The following is a 19,151-nucleotide window of genomic DNA, read 5'->3' as shown; positions in this document are numbered from 1 at the left end:
TATCAACACGGGTGCTTTTCTTCTCGTAACCCACATAGAGACCGGCGCTTTGGAGGAGTTTGACGTGGCACTCTGCTTTCATTGAAGGCAATACACAGAGAAGAGGACTCTGCCCAACACACAGGTAAATACCATCACGACACCATTTACACACTTAGCCGATACTAATGCACAATTCTGTGTCAGCTCTTGTTCATTTTCAAGGTATTCGTGCGTGAAATGAAAGCGGCGCCGGTGTAACGGAAAACTTTGTAGTAATTTCCGCGTAGCTAGCAAGATGTTTTCTATCAATATGTAATCAACACTGAATGCTGTGCTGTGCTGTCACGTTACCGGATATATTACAGACAAAAAAATGTTGTCTTACAAAGAGGACAACATATGTTGTCCCTTTCAGCTGGGTGGAAAATGAAATGACGGCAGTGATGCTCAGATTTCTTTTGAGCCATCATAACGGTCTTTGACGTGGCAGTTGTCGGAAGTGGCAGTTAGAATTAACCGTTGACGGTTAATTTATTTAACTTTGTACTTTTGTGTTGTGTCAAATGTGTTTTTATTACGCAGCAATAAAAACGCTTTCGTGAAGTTGTCAGCTGTGCCCAGGTGTTATTTTTGTTGACTCAGTTGTGACGAAGTTCAACTTTCAAAAAAAAAAAAAAAAAAAGGTTTGGCACCCTGCAAAAAGTCTTACAGGCTCATTGCTTTATAACACGTTTACTGCAGAGACAGCAACACTTTGACAAGTGCAAAAGTAAAGTTTTTTTTAAATGGCTTTAATTACAGGCCTATATGGGTGTTCATATAGAAAGAATTATGTAAATATTCATTCATTAATTGTCACCAAATTGTAGTTATGACAACAACACAGAAAACTCATGTCAGCCAGTTGAAGATAACATTAGCAAGGATAGGCCTGGCCTTATCTCTCAAGAAGCAATGTCAAAAGTCCATGTGACAGCAAGTGTTGATGATTGTATGAGGTCAAATATCAGATGTTGTTATGGCCTTCGTAAACATGTTTTATTTAACATGTGTACATCATAGAAACTGAATTTCACTTTTTTCCGTCTTTACAGGTTGTCAAGACTCATTCATCCTGGCATGAGAAGATCGTAACATGAGTCAACAGGGTTATGTTGCTGCACCGCCATACTCCCAGGCCCAGCCAGGGATGGGGGGCTACCAAGGTGGATTTGGGCCTGGTCCTGCACAGCCCCTCTACGGGCACTACGGGGGACCACCTCAGCGAATGCCCGCTCCACCAACGGGTAAAAAAACCCTCTACTCTTGTATTGTTCAGTCTTGCCACTTAGCGAGATCAGATCATTCATTCTTCGTTTTTGCTTTGTCTGAATTCGAGAATGAGAAAGTGTAAACCATACATAATGCTCACATGGTGTCTGTCGCTCACTGCAGCTCTGATGAAATCCCCAGTTTCCTCTGCTGCTGGCATGCCTCCACCACCGGTGTCCAGTCAGTACAATCCAAATGTCCAGCAGAATGGTGCACACCCTCAAAGGTAACAATCTTTACTAAACAGCAACAGTTTTAAGGAGATAATGAAAGTGTAAGATGATAAAAGCTAAATTTTATACTGCACTGTTTTTCCAGTTTTCCTAGTCATAAATATGTAATCAGTATTGTGTTTTGTTTCTGCACCTATTCAAATATTGAAGGTCTAGACTGTTAAAGTGTTTAGCACATTACAACTGAAGTATATGATGGTTATTTCCATGCTCTGTTATGTTTCATAAGTTGTTGCGGTAGTTATTGGGTTGATACCATTTGTTACACAGCTTTGATGCAAAATGTAATCATTTTTCACCACTTGTAAACTAATAAACACGGAGAAAGATTCCTTCAAAATACCACAATGAAATCCAAAGAACTTGAGGAGCATCACAGAAAAAATGCGACTTTGTATCAAAAAGTTTTGACATTTGTAGGTTTCCGTAAAAACGGCATTTTGGATGGCGAGTACTTCTCTCCCAGACATTTCTCAGAAAAACCATCCATCCTCTGAATGCCCTCGGTCTCTAGTTTGTGGTTGTATAGTTTCATGAGGCTGTGATTATCCCTAGAGGTCACCCTTGGTCATTTTGTACAGTGAGGTCAACAAGTCTCGTTACAACGAAATGGCTACTATGGGGACTAACAGTTGGCCTCATTGAGTTTTTGAAGAGGATTAGCTTTTCAGTTATACCCAATTAATGCAGTTCCAATATTGTTTGGATCCCAAGTATACGGAAATATTCAAATAGACAAAGTGAAAGTTATCGACTTCTCTGCAAACTAGCTTGTCAATGGTTGCCCTACGTCTTCTTATTACAGTATGTATGATATCAATTCTCCATTTAAGCTTTAAAACCCACTACAGCCTCTGGAAGACAGTGATGTCGGCTGCTAACATCCACATGCAGTGGAAGAGGTTTATAAGTATTCATCTATTCTTCAGATACCCTGCTGCACCAGCTGTTTCTGCCGCTTATGGACAACCTTTGCAGTCCCCATATAATAGCATGGCCTCTACGGCTCCACCTCCAACACAGCAGCTCACCAATCAGATGACTGCTATGAACTTGGGCAACTATGGTCAGTTTGTTATTTAATAATTTATACTTGTTACAGATCATAGCAGCCAATTAATTAGTTTTATTTATTATAGTGTCTCAGCAGAAGTTTTAATGTACTCACCAGATTGTATTTTTAATTGTCTAGCCCCTTCTCCAACAAGCTCCGTAATGCAGCAGCCTTTCCAAACATCCCCTCCTCCAGCAATGGGCCAGCTACAGATGTCTCCAGGCCAGCAGTCCCCCCACATGTCCCCCCAGATGTCTCCACCACTGTCACCTCCAGCAACCATGCCAATGGGAGGCCCCCCTATGGGAGGCCAACCAATGGCAGGCCAACCAATGGCAGGCCAAATGATGGCAGGCCCACCTATGGCAGGCCAACCAATGGCAGGTCCACCTATGGCAGGCCAAACAATGGCCGGCCCACCAATGGCAGGCATGGGTGGCAGACCATTCCCAGGATCACCTCCTCCAGGCCCTGGAGGTTTCCAGCAGCCCGGTCCCGGACCTGTTGGTCCACCGGGATATCCACAGCAAGCAGGTAACTGTGACACTGTAAACCATGGTTTCAGTCTCAGTTTGCAGTCAAAAGAAGTATTCTGAAAGGGATATAACAGCTCTTTTGTCATAAGATTGTATTGTTAGTTCCTGGCAGTGATACTGATACATGGTTATTAGCTCAGTGTGCAAATTGTGTGGTCAGATCTACTTGACAGACAGAAATTAACAACAGCAAACCACAACACAGTGAAAAAGTATTCACAAGCGTAATCTTGTCACATAGTGTGTCTGTGACGCTTCATTCTGTTCTGAGGGTGCTCTGTGCCATAGAACAAATTTTGTTTGTTGAATAGTTCTTTAATACAGAAGTAGAATAAATCTTTATCCTTATATGAAAACAATATGTTCTCATTGCTAGCATTGGAGCCAGATCAGAACTTATCCTGCAGCGTACATTTAGGCAACCAGAGCTCTGCTGCATGCAATTCTGTACTTTATAGTCAGTACATCCTGTTTTATTGTACAGGTCAGTTTGGGGGACAGATGGTTGGGCCACAGCCAGGCATGCCAGGGGGCTTCCCTGCAGGACCAGGCGGAATGGCAGGGCCACCTCAGAAGAAACTGGACCCTGACTCTATCCCCAGCACGGTGAGTAGGCGACTAATCCTCCTGGGATCACATTCTTCACATACCAGCACATCACATTATGTCATTCCACATTTTCTGTCTCCAACCAGTTGCATATTGGTTCTTAAAAAGGTGTCTGGCGAAGGCATGGTGTTATATGTTGAATGTAATGTGAAATGATTATGCAAACGAGGATCAGAAAAATGGTTCGAGACATTTGTTTACATTCAGACTGCACTGTAACGCACAACTTGTCTCTTTTAGACTCAAGTGATTGAGGACGACCAAGCAAAACATGGGGGGCATGTCTACAACACAAACATCAGAGGACAGGTCCCACCTCTGGTCACCACTGACTTTTCAGTAAACGACCAAGGTAATGCGTAACAACATCTAAACGTCTCTTCAAGCACAAAATATTTGTAGTAGACTGTAGGTGAACATCCATCATCCCCTTTTTTTCTAATCCCAGGCAATGCCAGTCCCAGGTTCATGCGCTGCACCACCTACTCGCTACCCTGCACCGCTGATCTGGCCAAACAGTGTCAAGTGCCCCTGGCTTCCATCATTAAGCCATTTGCCAATTTGCCAAAGAATGAGGTAAGTCATGGTTTTACATATAACTTAAAGCTGGTTGCCTTATCTGTAAATAAAAGTTCAACTAATATCAGCAAACGTAATTCTGCTGAGATAAAGTGAAAAAACAGAGAAAGATTGAACAGATGCGTAGCAGCTTGTGTCACATTTTCCAAGTCCAACTCAGACAGGGAATGATGAACATCATACATACAGCATCATCTCCCACAGATTGAGGATTTATTTGTGGTGGTCGGCCTTGAGTTGGGAAGCATCCATCACTCGAGTATGATGTGATACAGCTTTGTGTGCAGAGTTCTGATGATTATTTTCCCCTCGCTTTGAATGTTTACACGTTAAAGTGTTGTACGTATTTTCACCTCGTCTGCACATTTAGCATTTCCACGCAGACTCTTGCAATACACAAAATCTTCTTGGGTGGGCCTAAATTTTATATATAGGATACATTGCATGTGAAAACATTGATCCCACGCCATTTCTATCCTTCACCATCTCAAGAATAACTTTTAATCCCGTGAATACATGTGTTGAGTTTTTCTGCAAATCAAAGCACATTTCATTGCCACAGGATTTTGTTATATTTCATCTGAAAATATCTACGTGAAACTGTCACAGCAGTTCTTAGTTGTTCAGGCCTTGAAACACATGGCTTTGTTCATTTTTTTCCCAATGTGGCAATTACCTGTAGGCAAGAGATCGGTACATTTGCTTTTATTTTTAAAAGAAGAAGAATGAAAAACAAAATAAAAGGGACAGTAAGGAAAAAGCAACCACAAAATCTACTTCTCATTTGATAAATGTCTCTGTGTACTACAAAAGTTCATTTGTCCTGTGAATAACCTCCCGTTGGATCATACGTGATCCAAGAATCCTGCATCAGACGTCTCCCCTCCTCCTCTCGCCTCCTCCCAAGCACCAATTGGCCTTTTTAGGCAATGTTAGCTTTCTCTCATCTGACTAAAGGACTAATTAGCTAATGTCAGCTCTGCGAGGACCACTGAAGAACAAAAGGAAGTTTATATATAAAAGGAGTTAAACTTGAGTGCATTGCACTCTCAGATTTGATTCTATCCAGTGCAGCGGAGGAAATATTTACACTACAGTCACAAAATAGTGAAAATTAAAAATGCGATGAGTTTGTAACTCATAACTCAGAAGAGCATGCTGTTGTGCTTGGATGCTGCTTGGACGCTTTGTTTTGTTATCCAACAGGTTTAGTTCTCCACACTGGGTAAACAGCCCGAAGATAATGTAAACACTTTCCTCTCCACCTTGAAGTCTCCAGTCTAATAATAAACCTGCTCGCTGCCTTGTCTGCATGTGGTTTATGGCAGATGAGTTGATTTCAAGCAAACATTTTAAATTGATGCCGTTTCAAAGCCTGCAGGCAGTTTTACATAAATAGTAAAAAAAAAAAAAAGTCTCCATCATCTGCACGCCTTATTCAGTAACACTTCTGTGGTATGTATATTAAACAGCTTCATGCTAAGCGTTTACATTCCACGACAGACAAATGTTCTGTATGGAAATGCATTGTGGATTGTTTGGGGGCCATGGAATCGGTATGGTACGTGCAAGAGTATGGTCCAAGTACAGTAAATATTGCGTTGCTAAAAACAGAAAGATCAAGGGGAATGTGTGAGACACTTCAAATGATTTTACAAAAAGAAATAAACCATTATCCATGCTTTGATAGTGGACATGCTTTCCTGCATGCACTGAAGAGCCGAGCACAGCTTACAGTATAGCTGTTCCACTCATATATTTCCTTTTAAGGAACAGTTACATGAGTTTTTTTTTTTATTCGACAGCTGTTGAAAACTTGAACATAGTGTCTTTTTGTGTGTCCCTGTGTAGACTCCTCTATATGTCGTCAACCACGGTGAGACAGGTCCGATCCGCTGCAATCGATGCAAGGCCTACATGTGTCCCTACATGCAGTTTATTGATGGAGGCCGTCGCTACCAGTGTGGCTTCTGCAACTGTGTCAACGAAGGTACAAAGAAATCTTAATGTCATTAATGTCAAGCAGCTATATAAGCAGCTTTTATATTCAGTTGTTTTTTTTTCGTTTGGCTTACTTTAGTGCCAGTCTTCTATTTCCAACATCTTGACCACATGGGCCGTAGGGTGGACTTCTACGAGAGGCCTGAGCTGTCCCTGGGGTCCTACGAGTTTGTAGCCACCATGGAATACTGCAAGGTACAGCCAACTACTAAATATCTGTTGACGAAGTGGATGAAGTTGATCAGTAGAGAAAAAGACTTAAATCCAGAGATTGTTTCCAGGTGTAAAGTTTTTGTACAGACAAAGTGTTATCAAAGATGTCACATAAAAATCTGTATAATAATGTAGGGTATTTTTCTCAAAAGGCCTTTTTTGATACAGTACATTTATCAGGAGCCGATAATATCGAAACAGAATGAAGGGCAGGAAGTGTTCAGCTTAGTACTCGAGCGATGCCAATCAGCTGCATGTCCCCATGGAGGCTGTGGCTTTTGCAAACAACCGTAGAGGGCCAGAGCAAGCTGGCAAAGCTGAGTCACTCCACTGGCCTACTTCTGCTCTCTTTATTAAGACTTATAAACAAACCTCCGTAGGTCAGCTATTAAACAAAAGCATGGTGAGTGTCTTTGTCATGGGTTGTAGCTGTGGAAACATAAAAATATCACCCTCACATATACTCTGTGACCCTCCTCTAGGAATTCATAACTGTCATTGGCTCCTCACAGCCACCCAAATGTATAAGCAAGCACAAACGGAAACATCTCTGGTATTAGAGGACTACTAATGGAAATGTGTATGGTTGGAGTGCAGGGTTTGGGCCTCTGCTAATATGCTATGATTAAATTAGAGGGTACTAAACTGAAAATGATAATGCTCATGACAATCGACAAGCAAACAAGAGTGCAGGTGCGCACAAGAGCACTTTTAAAATGAAGTATTAAACGCTTCATGCCTGGAAAGATTTTAAAACAGCAACTGATCTATTTCACCTGCCGCTTTCTTCTCACACAGAACAACAAGCCGCCAAACCCTCCCGCCTACATCTTTATGATTGATGTGTCCTACAACAACATTAAAAGTGGGCTGGTCAAACTGATATGTGATGAGCTGAAGACTCTGCTGGAGAACCTGCCCAGGTACACACAATAAATCAGAAACAGACACTTCATTGCAGTACAGATAGGAATATAATATGTAGAATTTGCTAATATGCTAATATGCTGTTCACAGTTCACATCCAACATATGCCTCGCCAAAAAAAGTCTAAAATACCAAGCCAACTGTTTGTTCTCATCAACTGAAGTTTTGCAGATGGTGGGTATCTGTTAGGGAGGGCTCCAAAGCTGCCAGAAATGTGCAGCCTCTTGTCTCTGACATGCATCCAAAACAAAACACAACGCTTTGTTCTTCAGAACTGGTTTTGTGGTCAGTGTCACTTCGGAAGTAAACTTTTGATTTATCGTGGCGGATGATGGACTTCAACCCCGCTCGCTTCTAAGATAGCTGAGGACATTTTTTTCCCCCCTCTCTACACCTCATTAATTCTCTCAGCAATATATCCATATTTGTCTGCTGCCATGACATCATCCCGAAAACACTTAGCAGAAGTGTTCTCCAGATAAGCCACATCTTCAGCCGTGTTTGAATCTTTACTTTTACAGGCACTAGATTAAAGCATTTGGATATCCTGCATTTTTATGTGGTTCATGTAATTCTGCAATTGCCAAACTGCATGTTTAATTCACTCAAGATAAAGCCAGTCCCCCTTTTAAGCAAATGCAGATGTAGACATCAACATTTGTTCTCATCACTGGTATTTTTAATCACTGTCTGGTTTGAGAAAGAACAAAATAAACTCATCCACTCCGAGTCGGTTCTTTCCAACAGTACCTGTGAGTAATGTTCATCAAGGAGATGTGGTTTCGTAGCTGACCAAAGCCATATTCACATCAAAGGGTTGTTTTAAACCACGTTTAAAACCATGTTTAAACCACGTTACATGTTCCTTAGTGTGTCTGCATGATTTAAGAAGAGAGACCTACACACTGCAGTCGGCAGTGTCAGGAAAGAATGCTTTTAAATGACGGTGATGGTGAAAGGTCTTGATGTATGGTTTTGGTTCAAGCTAGCTACCAGTTCCACGCTCCGGGTTCAGACAGTTCTGGTAAACGTCAAGGGTTTTCTAGTGGCACTTATCTGCTGCAGTCAAAAAGACATTTATTTTGCTGACGTTTTACTTTTTACGAGTCAGTCATTTCTTAATCATTTCCAACAAAGTTCCCAGGAAAAGATCGTTGGTAGACTTTCAATGTCAGTTTCTAGCTGAACATAGAAAGTCAGCTAAACCTGCAAAAACTTATGTTCTTTTCCGAAAACGTTCTAGGAAATGATGAGGAAATATGGACATTTATGTAAATCTCGCAGCAATTTGACTGTGAATCCTGAGAAGAAGACAAAGAGGATGACTCAATGAAATGGGTGTAGTTTGTTTTCTTCACTGAGCAACATTTACTCGGAATTTGTAAACCTGTGGCAGCTAATTCCTTCCTCTCCCTTTGGATCACCACTTTGGACAAACAAGACCATCGTGGATGTTATTCCTACTCGATGAATGTTGATGCTTGGTAATTTGACATGGTTGCAAAATGCCACGTTTATTTTATGAAATTGTGCGCGAGAGGGATGGCCATTTTTCTTCTTTTACTTTTCTTTTGTATTAGAAAAGTACCAGTTTCATTTTGTTTTGTAAGTACCAGCTTCTATACTTCAATACTTTACTGTTTTTATAGAACAGAGGCATTATGGTTTAAATAAAGCTGTTCAAAAGGTCCTGAAAGCAGTCATGTAGTAAGATTTCAGCAAGATTGTAGTTGATTCTTGTAAACACGACAGCAAGCACAAACAGCTTTGACAAAATAGATTTCGTACACTGCAAACACTCAGTCAGTAACATTTAAACAGACTTACTAGAAACATCCTGATGTTTGTTTGTTGTCCCTCTCCAGAGAGGATGGCATGGAGAGCTCTGCGATTAAGGTTGGATTTGTCACCTACAACAAGGTCCTCCACTTCTACAACGTTAAGAGCGCTCTGGCCCAGCCCCAGATGATGGTGGTTTCAGATACAGCTGAGATGTTTGTGCCACTCCTTGATGGCTTCCTCGTCAACTACCAGGAATCGAGAGCCGTTATCACCAAGTAAGATACAACCTTTTAGTAATTTGTGGAAGAAGTGTTTATCTTGGGAGGAAGATAGGAGTGTATTATCCCCAAGATGTCTGTGGACTTTAAGCCAGCTAAACAAAAGACATTTTTACAGTGGACCGGACTGTTTAATATGTATTTAGCCATAACTCAGTTCCTCTTTTCTCTAGCCTCCTGGACCAGATCCCTGATATGTTTGCAGACACCAACGAGAGCGAAACGGTCTTTGCCCCTGTCATCCAGGCCGGCGTGGAGGCATTCAAGGTTAGCCACAGTGTGACATCCGTCAACATGAAGCGGGAGATTAGGGGCGATCTGCAGCCTCCATGAATCTTGTATACGGCTGCTAAAGGGTTGACTGTACAGAAGTTATTAGCATATTGCAAGCTTTTTATTTGACAAGTAATCAGCAGTAGTGTTTCTCAATCAGTTTCTTTAAATTGTTTGAAATTTTGTTTTTTTTTTAAAGTGTACTTATGGATTCCAATAAATTGTAGTGCAGCCAAAACACACAACTGTGTGTTTTTCCCCCCCAAAAAGAAATTTAAATCGAAAGAAGGAAAAAATCACCCGCTGCCACAAGATTGTTTCAGTTTGTCAAAATATTTCAGATTGTATTGCTCAACTCATTCAACCGAGCAACTCAGTGAAGTTTCTTTTCTCTCCCCCTGGCATGTTTGTGTTTACTTTAAAGTCCAACAAACTTTCCCAGTGATATGAGGTCAGCGTTTTGGCGCACAGCGAAGGAAAAGTTCACACACAGCTTTTAATTGGAAGCAGTTGTGACATTAACAGCAAAGAGTCTCAGACTTATTTATCTGCGCATGCCTTTTCATGTTCATATTTTCGTTTTGGGTCTTGCTTACATCTTTCATTTTCCCTTATCAGTTTATTTTGTCACACAGGGGAGTACTCTGTAAATAAAGTGGATTATTATTATAAGAATAATTTGATCGTCTGCAGGAGTGGAAATTTTCACCTCATGACCTCATGATTTTGTTGTAAACAACATGTCAGGAAGGAGTGCACTTACACACCTTAGTGCGATCTGTCTTTTTGAGATCTTTTCTCTCTCCGTCATCATTCTCTTCCCCGTCCAGGCAGCAGAATGCAGCGGAAAGCTCTTCATCTTCCACTCCTCCATGCCCACTGCTGAGGCTCCTGGCAAACTGAAGAACAGGGATGACAAAAAGCTGGTCAGCACCGAGAAAGAGAAAGTGAGTGAACTTAAATCGTACAGCTTAATACAGACTGTACATGTAGACACAACGCCGGGCTTCGTTTACTTACACTAAGCATGAGAATTCAACTTTTCGATAACATTTAACATCTCTCTCTTCTTTTAGACTCTGTTCCAGCCTCAGAAAGGAGTGTACGAGCAGCTGTCTAAGGACTGTGTGGCACAGGGCTGCAGTGTGGATCTCTTCCTCTTCCCCAGCCAATACGTGGACTTGGCAACCATGGGCGATGTGCCCTCGCACACCGGAGGCTCCGTCTACAAGTACAACAACTTCCAGGTACATCATTCGGCATGCAGAACTGTTTACAGGCCTCTCAATACACACACAATGATACCGCGAGCAGACGCATAAAGATTATGGACAATATTGCGTTTTTTATTTCTTGTCATTATAATAAAAAGTCATAATTTAGCACAGCCAAAAGCAGCCTAATAAAAGTTGTATCCACATAACGACTTTTGGCGCAGTACCCACAATCCATTATAGACCTGTCCCTTAGGAATGGTGCAACAAGCATGGGAAATTGCTCCAAACTGTACAAACACACCACACACTGAGGCAGTACAATGCATTTGAACATACATGGCCTAAACCTTCACTGAATCACTGAATAAATAACATTCAAATAGAAGCATTAAACACTGTTTCTGTCACCAAGAGCTACAACGTTTTATCACTCCATAAAAACTCATTCATAGTGTTCACTAATTTAGTGTGTCATTTATTTTTACTTTTGCGTAAACTGACGTTTCAGTAAATCAGCTCTCCGGGTGTTAGACTCAATTCCATGTGTTAAGGTACTTTTATGAGCCTCCAGTCTGCTCGTCATTGGCACAGGACCAAATTGCAACAGCACTGCCACCTGCTGGTTAAAGCTCATGCTCATACAAGATTTGTACTCGATGTTGTCAGGTGGAGGCCGACGGGGAGCATTTCCTGAGAGACCTGCGGAAAGACGTGCAGAAGAGCATCGGATTCGATGCCATCATGCGCGTTCGTACCAGCACAGGTAAGGAAGACTGACCCAAGATGTCCTGCGAGAGACCTGTTCCTCTCAGTAGTTTACATGTTGTGTACGTCCTCCCTCAGGCTTCAGAGCTACAGACTTCTTCGGTGCCATCCATATGAACAACACCACAGACATAGAGATGGCAGCTGTGGACTGCGACAGCGCTGTGACCGTAGAGCTGAAGCACGACGACACACTCAGTGAAGAGACCGGGGCACTCATGCAGGTACGCATCTTTTTAAAAAAATGTGACATATTCTGGTTTGGTGTGTCCAACATTTGGTTATAACTTGTGTTTGCGCCGTGTTTCCCAGTGCGCCTTGCTGTACACCACCATCAACGGGCAGCGACGTCTCCGCATCCACAACCTCAGTCTGAACTGCAGCTCGCAGTTGTCGGAGCTGTACAAGAGCTGCGAGACCGACTCACTCATCAACTTCTTTGCCAAATCAGGTGACTGTCTTCAACACGTATGGATTCATTTTATCTTTAATTTAAAATTCAAGCACAGACTAATGCAGAAAAGATGGATTTTTTTCCTGCCATGATGTATGAGCAGCCCTTTATTTCACCAGGGAGTCATTCCATACAGTCAGCCTTCTCTCTTTATTTAGGGATGTAATGTAGTGCAGACGTAGCCTGCTGATTCATCCCGACCTTTGTTGATTTTACCCCATGCATCACTTGATCTACTAATGCTCACAGACTTATGAGTAAAAGAAGAATGAGTTGTGGAAATAAGGACCACATGTTTCACATAAAGCACAGATGAGCTCTTCTTTAAGTACAGCTGTATTACTGACCTTCACTTGCCTTCTTTCGTCGGCTCCGCTACCCCTCAGCTCCCTTGTTCGCGCTTTCCTCCGTGTTTCACTCCCCCACTTATCCTAAGCTGCCAGTCAGGTCTCTGTGCTCATCTCCCCCACTCTTGTCTTTTAACCAAGCCTTTTTCTCATGTCCGCACAGCTTACCGTGCCATACTGAACCAGCCTCTGAAGAATGTGAGGGAGATCCTGGTCAACCAGACAGCTCACATGTTGGCCTGCTACAGGAAGAACTGCGCCAGCCCCTCCGCTGCCAGCCAGGTCAGCGCAGGACAACACCTGCAATAGAATTTGTTGACTTTAAGCGTTGATTTGTGGATACAAAGAACTCCTTGATGTACAAAGCAGAAACGGATTGAGGATTTCATTCTGTTGTTTCTCATAAAGTAACTGTCTGTATCCATATGCAGCTGATCCTGCCTGATGCCATGAAAGTCTTTCCAGTCTACATGAACAGCCTCATGAAAACGGCGCCCTTGGTTGGCAGCACAGAGCTCTCGACGGACGAAAGAGCCCATCAAAGGCTGTCGGTCATGGCCATGGGGGTGGAGGCCACACAGCTGCTCCTCTACCCACGCCTCATCCCACTGGTGAGGGACAAACTCAGAGTGCACAGTAACTGTTTTCAGTTACACTGTTTGTTTTTTTAGCTTTGTGACTAATATTTAGTACATCTGATGCAAGTGACTTTGTAAAGTCTCTCTCTGTAATCTAATAAGTTTGTTTTCATTTCCTTCAGCACAACATGGATGTCAACAGCGAGGCCCTGCCTGCTCCGCTGCGTTGTTCGGAGGAGCGTCTGGCAGACTCCGGCATGTTCCTGCTGGAGAACGGCCACTCCATGTTTCTGTGGCTCGGCCAAGCGAGCCCGCCCGACCTCATCCAGAGCATCTTTAACCTGCCTTCCCTCGCCCACCTGCAAGGACACATGGTCAGAACAATAGCACTTTGAACTCGACATGCTGTATTTATAATCCAAATGAAACAGTATCTGTTTTTCTGTGGTGCCGGGAGGCATTACAGTATCGGAAGAGAATGTCTGGGTGTTGAGTTAGGCACTATGCCCTAGTGACTTTATAACTCAGCAATAAATTTGTAATAAAATACATCTGAACATGATTTGATTGCACATGAATCATTTCATAGAACCAAATCGTTCAGTTGAACTGAATACGTTAAACACATAAACCTCACACAAGTACAAACATTTATTTTCAAGGCAGACTTCAAACAACATTTAAGCGATTTCAACTTTATAAATGAAGGCTGTTTACTTCCCACCCTCAAATCACTACATTACAATGTATCAATGTTCTTTGACACCTTTAAGGATAACATGTGTTGAACGAGCACTAGTGACTTCTAAATGCTTATTTTACCTTTTATTTTCTGATTGTGTTTTACAGTGTGCCCTGCCGGAGCTGGACAACCCGTTGTCAAAGAAGGTCCGATCCATTATCAACGGCCTGCTTGAAAAGAGGCCGAACTCCATGAAGGTATGTTATTGAGAGCAGCAAAACCAAACAAAGTAATAGAAGAAATAACAGGAGAGAACAAACTAAAGTGAAATGCCATGTTTTTTTTTAATGATCTCTGCCTCCCTCTAGTGGAATGATAAAGTAACTATGTCCCCTCGCAACTGCTCAAACACTGTCATTGAATATTTTTTTGTAATGCAATTTTACTGCAAAAACCAGCTAATTAAAGTACAACTTTAAAAAATGGACCGAGCAATATGCTTAAAAAGTTTGAAATACATTTCTTGAAAAGAACAAATGACACGTCTGTGTGTACGTGGGACATTCCTGGTAGATGTAAAACCCTAGTAACCCTTGGACAAGAAAAAGATCACATTTGTTTCCTTTCTTCCCTCCCAGCTCCAAATTGTGAGGCAGAAGGACAAACCGGAGATGTTGTTCCGTCAATTCCTGGTGGAGGATAAGGGCTTGCACGGTGGAGCCTCCTACATGGACTTCCTTTGCTATGTTCACCGAGAGATCAGGCAGCTGCTCACTTAAAGCCCGAAGCTTGGCCTGGGAGAAACACGGCATCTAATGGACCAATGCACAAATCTCACAGGGTCAGTCTCACTTGGCTCCATCTGAGTTCTTGAGGACGGTACAAAGAAAGAAACTTTTCTTTTTTTTTTTTAGAAAGTTGTTTTACAGAGAGACAGAGGAAGAAACCAGGGACCAGGAGCCTTTTGAGATTTAACCTCGAGAGTCCAAAGCTGCCTTTCCAACACACTTTAGAATACGCGCAGTATGCTCTTCAAATAACCACTTGTCATTTGAAGAACGTCCAAGTTAAACTGGAAAAAATGAAATGGACAACACATCCAGCATTTCCCGTTCAGATACTCGTGTGTGATGGACTGTGGAGACTGGAATGACATCAGTGCCTCAGGCTGGAATGCATTCTGGCATATAGCCCACTGGCGTAAGCAATACAGTATCTATCTCCACTGTGCAGTCAATCGAGTAAAGCGTTTTTTCATTTCACTTTGTAGATTTAGTGTCCAGACAAGGGGTTATTTGTGGGCTATACTGTAGATGTTCACTTTGGAACTCAATAAAGCTTGCCAGTCTTTGTTATACGTAACTTTCTCCCATGAAGACAATATTTCTAAGGAGACTTAGTAACTCATTTTGAAATCGTCATTCCTTTTCTTAAGAAAAGCTCCAAATGAATTGTGCAGTATTTAAATGACATATAACGGTTTCTACATTTCACTTTTGCTGTCCTAGTGAAAACATGTGCTATAACGTTAAAGTGTACTTGATAATTTAGCAGAAACAATGCTGAAATAAAAGCCACTGCTGCCAGAGCTGAAAATTATTCCCGTCATTACACCATGACTGATTCAAAGCATTGGATTCACACGTGCCCCCACCAAAATCAGATTCTTTGACCATTTATAGCAGAGATTTGATCCTCACAGAGCGCAGTGACGCAGAAAACGCTTTGTTTTGGTGTTCGATGAAACGAACACAGCTGTTGCTCCACACAGAGATGACATGTATCCTGATGAAAAATGAGTTGTTCTCCACCGAACGAGTCAGAATTGGAACTAAAGAGGGATGTTTCGAGTCAGGGTGATTCATTTTCATAAATCAGACATGCCAAATGTCCAGACTATTTTCCACCAGATCTAAAAGAAGTTAGTCCAATAAACATAACCTGCTAAATCTGTCTGTAATGATATGAAACAATTCAGTCTTGAGTTTCAGCACCGCGCTAGCATCATCCTGTATGGCATCGCTTGTTTTTAAAAGGTAACTGCTTCTGTGTAATTCATGTACGCATTTGCATTTGTGCGATTTTTGTGTATGTGCAGCCTCCAAAAACTTTTTTGTACATGAAATACACAACTTACCATTACAAATATTACCATCTGCCTTAAGTTGATATTATAGTTGTTAAAAAAAAAGTTAAAATATATATGTGCTAGAGGTTTATGGGTGATTTCAATCTTTTTTGGTTTGTATGCAAACTTATCTCAGGTAATTTGAGTACCATACCATTTTAAGTTGGAGTGATTTCAATTTAACTGGAAGAACACACGGTTGTTTCTTGGGTAGACTTTGTGTAAATTCATGGGCTTGGTGTGCCATGTGTATTTCATTCCAAACCCTCAACAAATTTTGTCTGAATTAAATTCTTGACATAACTACTGTGGTTTTATTTTTCAGCTTTGACAGCTACATTTAGTTCACAAACACAGAGGTATTTAAAACAGAAAAAACCCTGAATGTCTTCTTATTTCACTGACGCACTTCACTGAAAGCTTGAACTATAGTTCTGTATCGAAGGTAGCGCTAATCAAAATGTACACATTCAGTCATCTGTGGTCAGCTTCTGTCAGTAACCAAGATTCAATTTTGGATATTCTGCAAAGATTCAAGTACGAATGAACACTAAAATCAATGTAGACACAGCAAACAGTATTTATTTAGTTGTTTCATGATCTTTAATCCAGCCCAGGTGGCAAAAAAGTATTTTTGTCCTAGTGTGTTATTGTCTTTCCACCATGAGGGGGCACCAGATATCTCTTTTTCTATCAGAGACAATTCACAATAATCTGCGTTAGACAATAAACTACCATGACTAGAATGCTGAGAACAGAGAAGGGTTTATAGAAAAATACCGAGTACAGAACTGGTTTTGTCTCTGCAGCCGTTCAGACAAAAATTCATCATGAAGCATTTCCTGTTATTCAAACATGCACCAGTATTAGGATACTTCGTGTAACACTTGAATCTCACATAATTACAAGCTTATAGTGTGAAAAATGTGTAATGTGGCACTTCATATGTGTCATGGTGTAACTGACAGAGAGGGGCTTCTGGCCATGGCAGAAACTAAATGTTTTAATCGACCCATTTCTACAAAAACATTTAGACAACATGATGAGCAGCTGTGATATGTTACTAAGAAATCGCTTTCTTAATTAATGACACTGAAGCAGTTTTGATAACCATATGCAAACATGTGATAGTATATAGCTTTTAGTTACTTTTAACACTTTAACAATTTGAGGTGTGGTGTTGATTTTATTTTTTTACTTTTGTCACAGCGCTGACTTCAGAGCAGAAAATTTTCATTATGTTGCACTACGATATATTGTAGATATGTTTAGAAGTTGTTGATGTTGCAAAAAAAATGTGTTTTCCTGTCATTTAGTCACTTTCTTATACTTCATATCATATTTATGAGTTGTCGACCGAACATGCATGACATTTTACACACATATACGCACAAACACAAGGAAAAACATGGTAGGTTTGATGCTTTTCTTGATGGAAATATACACATTATCTCCCAACAACACAAGAATACAGCAGAGAAAAATGTGCCATTTTCTAAGTGAATGACCAACATGCCTCAATTAGCAGAATTTTATGTTCGTGACTGCAACCGCCAGTAATACAGCGTAGTGACATATTGTATGTATGAAAAACAACATGATAAACTGTCAAATATTCACCAAAAAAAATCAGCCACTTCTCAAGTATACAGCTGGTTTGATGGATACTTCCTGTATCCAATGTCCAAATCATTGTGAAGAAGAAGAAGAAAAAGTCATATTGCAACACTCGGTAACTTACTTACATAATGTCCAGACACTTCTTTCAGTGATCCAGTAGTTTCCAACGAGCAAGAGGAAGTCAGTGAGTAAGACTTCTACCCAGCATGCCTTATGTTTGCTCACATTTGGGGCCAAGCAATGCTTTAATCACAGACAGCAGGAACCAATCAGGCTGAATAGGTGCGGGATGCTGGATTTTTAGCCCACAGGACGAAGAAGAGGAGGAAAACAGCAGGAGGTGTGTTAGCCGACGACCCAAAAATGTTGAGTATAATACAAAGTTACAGTGTTTGTATCAACAAGCAAACCCCCCACTGTCCTTTAAAAACAGTGAAATATATGAACAAATCTAAAGACCTGAAATTCACCCGAGAGCAAACTTTCATTTAATACTGTACAACTGACAATCTTTTGTACAATGACCATAATACCATATAAATAAGCTCTAGCACTGCCCTTAGTGTAAACTCCTAAACAGAACAAAAATAAAAACATACTGATATATGGTTTACTTTACAGGGAATATACATACACAGGGGTTAAATGAAATACACTGAAAGCAGCATTTATCTTATGACAAAGATATCGTCGTCTAATGTTATACTCAAGGTAAATATAGCTACCTGTGTGCTTCTGTAGACAAACCATCGATATTATGGTCCGAGTTTGACATCAATACAATCCTTGTGTTGTCTCATTCTAGTTGGCAAGTAAACATGAGCAAAGTTGAAAAGTTTCTCATAGAGTTCTTATCTAATGCTTTATACTATATACAATTCAAAATGGTACAATGGATGTTTTGTTTTGTTTTTTTTCCTCTAAATGTTTCCTTGAAAGAACAGAAAGACAGACCACAATGGTTAACTAAGTCGGGGTGAGAACACTCTGGAACTGAGAGCCAGTCTGGAATGTCTAAACAGAGACGTCAGATTTGTTCAGTTTTTTTGTTTCGATGCTGTAAAAAGTCACAGTGATTTCACTTGGCAGTAAATTAATCAAGTCAAGGCCTGCAACAGAGATAAACCCATTCATTAGAAATGTCTGTTTATAATGTTGTGGCTGACGTGCTTTGCAGAAGTCGGTGTTCAGCAAACGGAAAGACACTCCAGAGACGGGCGGTGGAAATCAACCTTGAAGTTCAGGTGTTTTTTTTGGTTTTTTTTGAAAATATAACTCTCCTCTCCGTTCTGTTTGTTTTTATGTAATAAATTCTATTTATTCAATAAAATGCTTAAAAGGCAGCTCATTCCAGAGTGTTCGCACCGTATTGGCTACTCCTACTTGTGGCCCACAGTAATGAACAATATTTTATCTATGGTCAAAAGTCTGCATAGCACACTGTACACAGTATGAGTCCAAGTCAGTTATTGGGCCAAGCTAAAGATGATGCTCCTTTTTCCAAATCCTCCACGGTCAGCCAAAAGTTAAAGAACATTTTCAAAGAGGTGCATTGATCGCATGATGTTTTCATCCTGCGCAC

The 19,151-nt window shown here is 41.0% G+C and overlaps 2 protein-coding genes across 6 annotated transcripts in view; one reads left to right on the top strand and one right to left on the bottom strand.

Annotated features, from left to right (window-relative positions):
* On the top strand, positions 1-16,252 carry sec24d (SEC24 homolog D, COPII coat complex component). Of its 2 annotated transcripts, none has more exons than XM_019265848.2 (23): positions 1-124; positions 1,077-1,268; positions 1,417-1,519; positions 2,456-2,592; positions 2,719-3,114; positions 3,601-3,722; positions 3,966-4,077; positions 4,174-4,301; positions 6,156-6,294; positions 6,385-6,500; positions 7,317-7,441; positions 9,311-9,502; positions 9,679-9,772; positions 10,609-10,725; positions 10,855-11,025; positions 11,662-11,758; positions 11,839-11,984; positions 12,073-12,211; positions 12,725-12,843; positions 12,993-13,172; positions 13,322-13,513; positions 13,989-14,078; positions 14,460-16,252. In XM_019265848.2, exons 2-23 carry the CDS (start codon positions 1,118-1,120, stop codon positions 14,598-14,600), a joined length of 3,207 nt encoding a protein of 1,068 aa, XP_019121393.2. In that variant the 5' UTR covers positions 1-124; positions 1,077-1,117; the 3' UTR covers positions 14,601-16,252. The 2 variants fall into 2 exon arrangements, with proteins under 2 accessions (XP_019121393.2, XP_019121394.2); XM_019265849.2 differs by having other exon boundaries at positions 1,435-1,519; positions 14,460-14,600.
* An 886-nt stretch (positions 16,253-17,138) lies between these two features.
* The window catches only part of kcnip4a (potassium voltage-gated channel interacting protein 4a), a 109,279-nt gene continuing 107,266 nt past the window's right edge, over positions 17,139-19,151 (bottom strand). For all 4 annotated transcript variants that reach the window (XM_027276613.1, XM_027276627.1, XM_027276624.1 and 1 more), the window contains one exon: positions 17,139-19,143. In XM_027276613.1, coding sequence (XP_027132414.1) covers positions 19,096-19,143 — 48 coding nt within the window. In that variant the 3' untranslated portion in view covers positions 17,139-19,095. The remainder of the gene's footprint in view (positions 19,144-19,151) is intronic.

This window comes from Larimichthys crocea, chromosome III (genome assembly GCF_000972845.2).
Source record: "Larimichthys crocea isolate SSNF chromosome III, L_crocea_2.0, whole genome shotgun sequence".
Classification (NCBI taxonomy): Eukaryota; Metazoa; Chordata; class Actinopteri; family Sciaenidae; genus Larimichthys; species Larimichthys crocea.
This window is presented reverse-complemented; position numbering and strand designations above follow the sequence as displayed.